At 36.2% G+C, this 9,913-nt stretch overlaps 1 protein-coding gene and 1 non-coding gene across 3 annotated transcripts; one reads left to right on the forward strand and one right to left on the reverse strand.

Moving 5' to 3' along the window:
* Window positions 1-5,620: 5,620 nt before the first annotated feature.
* Window positions 5,621-8,645, reverse strand: LOC143549978 (splicing factor U2af small subunit B-like). Of its 2 annotated transcripts, none has more exons than XM_077040737.1 (6): window positions 8,373-8,645; window positions 7,739-7,825; window positions 7,570-7,651; window positions 7,299-7,425; window positions 6,424-6,898; window positions 5,621-6,013 (listed from the first exon to the last, which is right to left on the reverse strand). In XM_077040737.1, the coding sequence occupies exons 1-5, from the start codon at window positions 8,607-8,609 to the stop codon at window positions 6,442-6,444; spliced, it is 990 nt and encodes a 329-aa protein (XP_076896852.1). In that variant the 5' UTR covers window positions 8,610-8,645; the 3' UTR covers window positions 5,621-6,013; window positions 6,424-6,441. The 2 variants fall into 2 exon arrangements, with proteins under 2 accessions (XP_076896852.1, XP_076896851.1); XM_077040736.1 differs by having other exon boundaries at window positions 5,621-6,016.
* Window positions 8,646-8,785: 140 nt separating this feature from the next.
* TRNAL-UAA (transfer RNA leucine (anticodon UAA)) lies at window positions 8,786-8,868 on the forward strand. Its single transcript has one exon. It is a non-coding gene; the product is annotated as a tRNA-Leu (tRNA).
* Window positions 8,869-9,913: the final 1,045 nt, after the last annotated feature.

A 9,913-nucleotide genomic window follows, 5' to 3' on the forward strand; every position in this document is an offset into this window, starting at 1 on the left:
AACATTTCCTTAAGTTGAGTAATCATGTCGTACGCATTATGGTTTTCGAAATCCTTTTGGATTTCGGGAACCATAGTCGCCAACATGAGGCATGACACTTGAATGGAATCTTCCGTGTGTTGGACCCAATTCATATATTCGACCTCACTTCCCTCTTCCGGTTCATTGGGGATAGGTGTTTCCAAAACATGATATAATTTTTCTTGTTTTAGAACAATCCTTAAATTTCGGAACCAATCCGAAAAGTTATTGTGGTTAAGACGGTCTTTAGCGAGAATAGATCGGAGAGATACGTTTTGGACGTTAGGGATTATGTTGTCGTCGACGTGTGCGGCCATCTGCAGAATTTTAATTAAGTTCATTTTAGTGTTTTACTTATTTTAATTATTAATACCCTTTTATATATATACCAAATATAATTAATAATTAAAATCTAGAATCCAACGATGAACCCGACTCCGGTTAGGTGACCTTTTTCCCATTGTCGGTTTATCAAGGTAGTTATTCATAACAATTGCAAACCCTTTTGCAACTTCCAGAGTTTATGGGACCGGTTCGAAATCATATTTCGTGTCGGCATGTTTATCCCATCAACACCTATTAGACCCCATGCTTGGGTGACCCTCTTCACATGGTTCCAATTTAAGTCGTCCTACTTGTATCAACTTGTAATATTAACATACAAACGGTTAGGTGACCTTTTTCCCATTTATATGCCAATATTACCTCAACATATTAATTTACTCTACGCGGTTAGGTGACCTTTTTCCCACTAAGAGCTTACTAATATGTTAAGCGTTATACAAAAGGATGGTGTTTAACTTGTTATCCTTAATTTTAAAAGGGATTTTTAGTTTTAATAATTCTAGTTGTAAAACTTTAAATCATGTTCTAACATGCATTTAGTAACATGATTATTTTGAAACCATTTTCAAAATTCTAATTTATAATAAAACCATTTTATTATGGGCGTGAGACGGCTAGTTAATAAATCCATTTTATTAAACTACGTGTCACGTAATTACCGATAATTATTAGAACCCGTTTTATGCTTTGTTAATTAATTCTATGTGACGAAGTTGATATCCTAATATCTAGCAACCACATAATCAAACAATCATTAACAAGCATACACAATTATACTAGACACGAGCCACTAAGTTAGACCACACTTGTTAGCCGAAACAAGTGTGTGTCTTAGGTCCGATCCTAAGGGACACACGACACATGGATGTTGTAGCTCCCACTTGATCCCGCATCCAAATGCGTCAAGCATCTTCTTCAACCCCGTTGTAATCCATTGGGCTTGAACTTGGGCCTTAGTTTCCATAAGCTTCCAATTTGGGCTCAATGGGTGGGCTTAGGTCCTTTTGGGCTTGAATCCCCTTAATGGGCTTGTGAGACCCATTATCACCATACCCGGCCCAATAAGGCCCAAACTTCCAATTTTGCAATCTTCTTTAAATTTACAAAACAAATGTCCTAATACATTTTTTCTATAAAATAAAGATATTACAAATAAACTATTTATTACATACCCATATGAATAAATAATTACAAAACTGCCCCTAATTAATTATTACAAACCGAAACTTTGAATAATTAATAACAATCACAACAAACATCCATTTGGTCTACGGCTCGGTCTAGTTTTAACAAACATAACCCGTTATGTCTTAGGAACCCGTTCCAAAACCCCTTGACCTTATCGGGCCTAGACAAACCCAATAATTTGATTATGGGCTTCGGCCCACATGTGCAAAACACATGGGCTTCGGCCCAATAGAAAGTCTCATGGGCTTCGGCCCATTTAACCAAAAATGGGCTTCGGCCCATTGCACTTTCTCCCCTTTTTTTTTTCGGTTAGCCCATTAACCAAAACAAGTGGGCTTCGGCCCAATTTCACCCGAATTGGGCTTCGGCCCATTTACTCGGTTTTATATATATATATATATATTTTTTTTTGAACAAAGCCAAAAAATTATAACAAGATTAAATACAAAAATCATGCATGTTAATTTTTGTATAAAATCTTTCAAGGGGAAAAATATAAAACCGAAAACCCGAAGCTTAGTTTCCCGTATCCCGGCTCTTGATGCCATTTGTTGGGTTTCTATGGATATTTTATACTTAGTTAACCATTTAACTAGTCACAATTAAGGCGGAAGCGTGATATTTACAAACTAAATATATGTATCCATGTGTTTATATATGTATATATTACAAGTTTATATAAGATATGTTCATGAACAACCTAGTTTATTCATGTCATAAGATTACCAATAATCTATTTATTAGAAACCCGAAGCAAGGATCAAATGATACGGAAAAACTAAACTATCAAAACTATAAACACTTACATTCTTAACCTTTTAAGAGTGTAGTTGATGTTGAAGAAGATGATGATGTTGATGCTAGACTTTCAAAGGGAAAATCCTCAAACGGAATATACCCCGAGCCTCCAACACACACCGAGCTATGTTAGGGAGCTTGAACACGAATAACCGAGACCCGAGCCTCTTCTTTTGATCTTGGCCGAAAAACAAGAACAAAGAAAAGGAAAGAGTTGTGTGTGTTTTTGTTACTTGAAAGTATCTTGATCTATGTAAAATCTTCCAATCAAATCATATATGGTGTTAGGTTTTTAAGTCAAGTAACCAATACTTAACCTCTATCAAATCCATGACAAAACTTGACCAAAACTTTGGGGTGTGAGGCCCACCCAAAACCGGCCCCAAAATATATATATATATATATATTTTTTATTTATTTTATACTTTATAAAATATATAAACACCCCATCTTTCATAAACCATTTTATAAAAGAACACATAGTTAAATAATCATTCCAATAATAATTATTTGAATAAATAAATTAACCAATTAATTTATTTAACACTTTCAAGTAGGTATTCAGAAACCCGATTTTCTGAATGTATCGTGTTCTGTATTTGTCTCATAGATCTTATCTTAACAAATACATTATTGGTGTGTGTCTAACTCGTTATTGGGTATGACCCGACTTGGATCAAACACAACTAGCCACATTAACCTAATTATGTGTCTCGGGCATACGGTATTCCAACAATTTAGTCGTGACGAGTAATTGATTCATGAACGTGCTCATTACGGTTAGTTTAAGGACACGCGGCAAGTTTTAATTGGTTCTACAAACTACTCGTCACGACTAGTTTATAATTCCTATTTCTGGCTAAAACTATAAATTTGTTTTCATAAATACTTATTTTGGGAATTTTCCCAAAGTTTAATGACTCAAAAAGCTACATTTGACATCATGCCTAACAAAAGTTCATGAAACCTGGTTTAGTCTATTAGATAGCCACATTTGACACAAAAGGAAGAAAGCCAAAGGAAATAGGCTTGACAATCAAAGCGAGTTTTCTAAACCAAATTTCCAACCTCGAAGAGTGTTTAGGAACAACAAATCTCTCTTGTTGAGTATTTAAGCTAGCTACTGAAAAGATGGCCCAAATCCATACTCAACGACCTCACGTGTCCGGATTATGTGGGGCCAAATTTATGGTTACACCGCAACATGTTAAAAGAATTATTTAAAATAATTTGTTGCAATGGTATCAAAACCCTTCACTATGGTTATGCCTATGTGGGGACTAATTTATAGCTGTAATAGCCTTTTGATAGTGACATCCAAACCCTACCTTGCTAGTATAAATACACGATTATGAGGTAATATGAGGGGCACATCATTCATTATTCTCAATTGCATTTTTACCTGGCCTTGTAGCAGTCTTTCCTAGAAAAATCAAGTATACATTTTCATGCCCAAGGGTGGTCATAAGGAGACTCCACTTTCTTTGATGAGGCTAGCAACTTCTGTATTGTTGATTGGTACCGGTTTACAATCCAGATGATCAAGTTCAAAGCTTAGAGATTGTTCAATAGATGGTCTTGTAAAAGAGGGCAATTAAATCCATCCCATGATGGTATTTTCTTCTTCATTGGTGCTATGCGTGTGTAGGCGACAAATTATACAACCCTTTGTTCTTCTGAAGAATCATGGCAGACAACAATATGACCCGAAACAATATTCAAGGACCTCAAGGTCCGGATTATGTAGGGACAAATTTATGTTACACCATATGAAACTAAATAACTGATATCAAAGCGCCTATTCAGTAAAGTAAAATGGATATTTTAAAGAATTCATACATATTTCTTAAAAAAAGGTAAGTTCAGTTTCGTCGTAATTAAATTCTTTAAAGAAAGCAAAATTGAAATTTTTGAACGGTATTCAAACTCAGTATCAAACAAATAATTAAAAAATTAAGCAAGCGTCATGAAGACAAACCAAGCCAACTAGACCAACCAAGCCAACTAGACCGACGCTGTGCCCACGGTAATCAAACCACATACATTCATCTTTAACCACATGGCCCAATAGCTTTAAAAAAAGCCAAAAGCAATGACCAAAAAAGCTGGTAAATCTTTCAACTTCCATACAAACAACGTGAACAAAACATTTAGTCGATACAAAGTGCGTTCACTATTCCCACAATAGAAACTAACATCCAAGAAAGCATAAAATAGAATATGAATCTTTTAAGTTCAACACACGAAAAGGGAACCTCAACCACACATTTGTAATCTTCAGATCAATTCCTTCCCTGCGCAAACGTTTGTAATCTGCAGTCAAACAATCTCCCTGAAGACAAGTGAAGTAAACCTGTATACAAAAATAACCAGAGTTAATTGCCCGTTTGCCCCCTGTGGTTTGTCAAACTAGCACGTTTGCCCCCAGTGGTTCCGAAATAGCACCATTGCCCCCTGAGGTTGTTTTTTTAGTACCTGGGTGGCCCTTGTATTATGTTTTTTTAGCACGTTTGCCCCTTTTGCAGAAAGGCCGTTAAATAGGGACGTCAAGTCACGGTCACGTGCCATTCTGGTGGGGGTAAATTGGTCTATTTATGTTATCCCTATTATAAAAACAACCCCTCACCTAAATCTCCCTCAAAACTAACGGCTGCCCTTCCCCTCCATTTTTTACTTGCAGGTCTCCGGCTTCTAGTTGCAGGTCCTTCAATGGCGATGTGCAAGTGTGGAAAAGTATCCGTTGTCCGAACATCGTGGACCGATAACAACCCTGGCCGTCGGTTCTACTCTTGTCCAGATCCGGTAAGCATTTAGTTTTCACAAACCTCTACAAGTCTGGTTTCAAACGTTGTTTCTCGTCCGATCAAAACCCTAAATCACCGGTGCGAGTTGTGAAGAAATCGAAGAATGTAGGGTTGAAGAATCGAAGGGAAATATGTGTATAAGTGAAACTGACTGTGACGTTCCATCATTTCAATGTTAAAAGACGAAAATACCCTAACTTTCTGACACCAAACGGTGAAAACTAACGGACGTTCATGTTTGGGGGCACCCGGGTACTAAAAAAACAACCTCAGGGGGCAATGGTGCTATTTCGGAACCACTGGGGGCAAACGTGCTAGTTTGACAAACCACAGGGGGCAAACGGGCAATTAACTCAAATAACCATAAGCTACAATAATTAAGACCGGATCCTTGAAGCAGGGATACCTGAACCTGCAAAACTAGTAAATTATGTAAGATCGCGTTTCTTTCTTTATATGTAATATATATTAAATATCCACATTTATATAGCATATATTGTACCGATGAATTGCAACTCCTCCCATCTGCTATTTATGAAACATTATGTATATATTCTGGAAAAGTCATGCCTGCACAAGCCCTGGGACAACCTATACTTATGATAAAATGCATTTTCTGAAAACTTTAAAACAAATGGGAAAGTAAGTTTGACGAAATTTTAACCAAATTTGGTTTCTTTTTAAAAAACTGTCAAAGTTTGACCAAAGTTGGTTACTTATTATGCAATTAACCCTATGGTTCGCGTGATATGCAGCTAGTGATCCTTTGTTCCCTTCTTCCCTGTAATATTTTTTCAATTTCCTTAAAAGGGGGAAGAAGAGTGAAGGGAGAATATAGACATTTCCTGTACCCTGTACTCCTGCACAGCGGAAAGCGGGCTGTAAGCAATTTCTTCCAAGTCGGTTTACAAACAAGACGAGCAGATTCAACTCGTGTATGAGAATTTATACTCTACAGAATTCATAATTTATATATACTATTTAAATACATTAAAAGCTTTACTTAAACAATAAAACAAGAATATTTGATATTAAGAAAATCTTCAGCACCTTTCATTTTTTTCATTAAAAAACGCAAACAGCTTTAAGTTACAAATTAGTTTAACTTGGGCTTTACTTTAAACGAGTGAGCAAAAAGCCAAGCCAACCTTGGCTCGCGCTCGGCTCATTTACAAGCCAACCGGTTGGCCCAAACCCACTTTGACCAATTTTACAACCAACCCTAAAAATGATGCAGCGATAGGATATAAAGAGAAAAGAAACAAACCAGAAGATGCAGCTTTGATCAGTGATCATATTCGCCCTCGTCACGTGGCTGGCGCGGGTCATAATACTGATCTCCATTCGGTGAACCAGCAGCAGCTCCATTATTATAATTATTATTGTTATTATCATCATCATTGGCTGCTTTGGGGCGGGAGTCAGCTTGCTCCCGTTCTCGGTTCCATTGCTCAATCTTTGCACGCCTCTCAGCACTTCCCTCTCTAACCGGGCTTCGGTTTCTTTTTCCACCTGGGCTTCTGCTTCGTCCCCCTCTTCTTGGTGGGCTCCGGCTGCTTCTGGGCCTCCTACTGCCACGGTCCCTGTCACTGTCATGATGGTGGCGGTCGTGATCTGGATAATCGCCTCGTCTTCCTGAACCTCGGCCACCGCGCTCTTCATAACTGCGGTGCCTTTGGGGGCTATGGCTCCTGCTTCGGCTTCTTCTACGGCTTCTCCCAAATAATTGCCTCCTCAACTCTCTATACGCAAGAACAGCAATTTATGATGTCACAATATAAATATAGAAAAAACGTTGCTAAGGGCTCATTGGGTATGGGTTTTGTGCACACCCTTCCAAAACCAAAACCGCACTGGTTTTTTCAATACCTTTTTTTTATTTTTTCAAGCTTGAAACTCTATAGACCCAAGTGTCCGATTTGGTTAAGGTTCTCTGTTTAATTATTTGTAAATTCAGTTCCAGTCCAGTCAGCTAAAACCCAATGAGCCCCTTAAATAAAAATCTAAACCTTTTTTTAGTAAAGTGGTTCAGAAGACATTATTCATGTTAATGCATTTTAAATATCTTTCGACCCTATTACTTTTTAGTTGAATCTTTTAGTTTATAGCATTTGATCCATTAGAGATACAAACATAACCGACCTGCCAATCTTTTTTAAATGCATGAAGTTGCAGTAACCACCACGATTGCATACGTTTTCTTCATACTGCCTACATGTAGCTTCACGGAAATCAGTCACTGGAGAGAAGTCCACAATGATGGGTCGACCTAAGAATATAGATTACTCTTAAAGTTAGCACAACATGATAACTTTAACTTATACATTTAACATCATGTTACCATAGGGTGCGCGTCTATATATGACAATATACATAAGTGAACTGGTTTTTAACTAAGAAAAAAATGTGGTACCTGCATAAAACCTGCCAGTCAGATTCTGAAGAGCAGCTGCAGCATGCTCTTCTTCCCTAAACTGAACATACACATTCCCCACCTGTGCTCATAAAAACAAAGTTAATACAACAAAAAATTTGAACCGGCAAAATGAAATTAGCCACTTCTAAGTTAAGCAACAGCTTACCATGTGGTCAGCCAAGTTATCACAAATGTTTAAGCTTTCAATCTCCCCGTACTTGCTCAGCTCTTCAAACAAATCTTCATAAAAATCCTGCAATTACACATTTAAGCAAAGGTGAGTGGAAGCAAATACTTAAGATTAATGGAAATTTTCACATCTTTTTATAAGTTGAAAATTTCTTAATATCATATCTATCCTTTCAAAATACCATATTTAACCATTACATCATAAAATTTCATAAATCCAGCTACTTAAAAACAGCCTCTTCATACAAGTATCACTGCTTTTTTTGTTTTATATCTTCAATCAAACATGCTGTTACAGACATTGCATATATTCGTATACCAAGTAATAGGTAAATATGATACCTTTTGTTTCTTTAAAACGGTAAACATATAATATTATGAAACTTACGACATACTAAAAATTTATTAAAAGAGCGCGAATGAAATTATTAATCCTTAAATGCAAAACTATCAAATATTCATCTATTAAATCACAACTGCGGATACAGCAAAACTAATGGCAGTACACAACTATAAATTACCCAAATATCTTCATAAGCTTAACTTATATTGAACAACAGTTAATATCATGCATAAGAAAAGACACAAATAATGAACAGATCAACAAGCACCTCAAAGTGATCCTGGATTTTGCGAGGATCGAGTGGCTGGCCCTGGGGATCAACACCAGGAGTGATGGAATCAGGTCTCTGGTACATGTTGGACAGCAGCAGCGTGGGGCTGATGCTGGGCTTCGTGTGAAGCCGAGAGCACCGGTCGCCGTGGCGGCAAGCTCCGATCTTGAAATAGAACGGACAGTTCACTCGGTCCTTCTCCGTCCCGAAGATCGAAGCCAGATGCTCAGCCATCGTGAGTTTGATTGGATTGGATTGGATTGGATTGGATTGGATGAGCTAGGGTTAGGGTTTATAGACGGACTGAATATTGGGCGTCAGTCAAATAAAACAAAATAATAATATATATCGATGAAATATGTGTGTGTGTTGAAAAATATAATTTGTTTATGTTAAGGAGTTGTCAATTCGCTGGTTTGCCCGAGTGGTTAAGGGGGAAGACTTAAGATCTTCTGCACACAAGTGCGCATGGGTTCGAACCCCATAGCCAGCACTTCTTCCTTTTATTTTTTCTTTCTTCTTTCTGATGTGTTTCTTTTTTTATTTTATTAAAGCAATCATATTTTGACTTTTTGATATTTAACATAAAAAAGAGTTCCGAAAAATAACTTAAAAACAATGTAAACAAACTCTTTGGGTTTGGTAGCCATAAACTCAATCTTTGGGTTTTGATGTGTTTTTATAATTTCAACATTAGGAAAAATCATAACTATAAAATATATATACAAGTAACTAAAACAACATTAAGTAAAAAACCACATTATGAGAGCGAAATCTTCGAATTTCAAATTGGTGTAGCTCGTCTCTTTATATTTCTTATTGAAACGTAAATTATGATATTGTGCTATCCACGTTCATAATCAATTGGCATGACACCGACACTTCAATTTAACTAACATATTATCAACACTTACAAGCTACAACTTATAAACATTTAATCATGTCATTAACAGCACACCTATACAAACACATGAATAAGCTTTGGATTGGTTACATGCCTTCAAACAACATTTGTTATTCGCGTTGATAAGTTACTACAACTAAACAACATTTACTGCAACATAACTCGTTTAAAACTTTTAATAAAACATGAATTTCTTATAATTCAAGACCCAGAACACGACGTTTAACAGTTTAAGTCCAAACATGTTCAACTATCCTTGAATCTTATAAGCCAAGGCTTTTATATCAACTTGTAACACCCTAGTTTAAAAACCATATACAATGAATAAATCATTGCAGGAAATACGGTCACAAATTTATGTTAACAAATAACAATCATAATAATATAATCTAGGATTTATTATCCTATTAATGACCATTACAAATACAAAATCTTGAGTTAATAAATGAAAGACAACATTTGACAAACAACATTAAATGTTTTTACATTATATTAACAATTATTAGACTTACACTGCATTCTTGAGTTTTTTATTTAGGGGTTTGGAAAAAAAAAGATAGAAAAATTTTTCTTGTTTCATTTTTGAGTTTTTTTATTAAAAGAAAAGAAAGAGAACGGAAAGAAAAATTAGGCA

Source organism: Bidens hawaiensis, unplaced genomic scaffold (assembly GCF_021521415.1).
Source record: "Bidens hawaiensis isolate Kalapana, Puna unplaced genomic scaffold, B.hawaiensis_p1.1 tig00015877_1, whole genome shotgun sequence".
NCBI lineage: Eukaryota > Viridiplantae > Streptophyta > Magnoliopsida > Asterales > Asteraceae > Bidens > Bidens hawaiensis.

Bases quoted from the DNA above. Each gene is read 5' to 3' on its own strand.
- LOC143549978 (XM_077040737.1), bottom strand. From the start codon at position 8,609: ATGGCTGAGCATCTGGCTTCGATCTTCGGGACGGAGAAGGACCGAGTG. The intron at 7,826-8,372 runs GTGCTTGTTGAT...GTGTAATTGCAG, and splicing joins AAATCCAGGATCACTTTGAG to GATTTTTATGAAGATTTGTT. The intron at 7,652-7,738 runs GTAAGCTGTTGC...TTATGAGCACAG, and splicing joins ATAACTTGGCTGACCACATG to GTGGGGAATGTGTATGTTCA.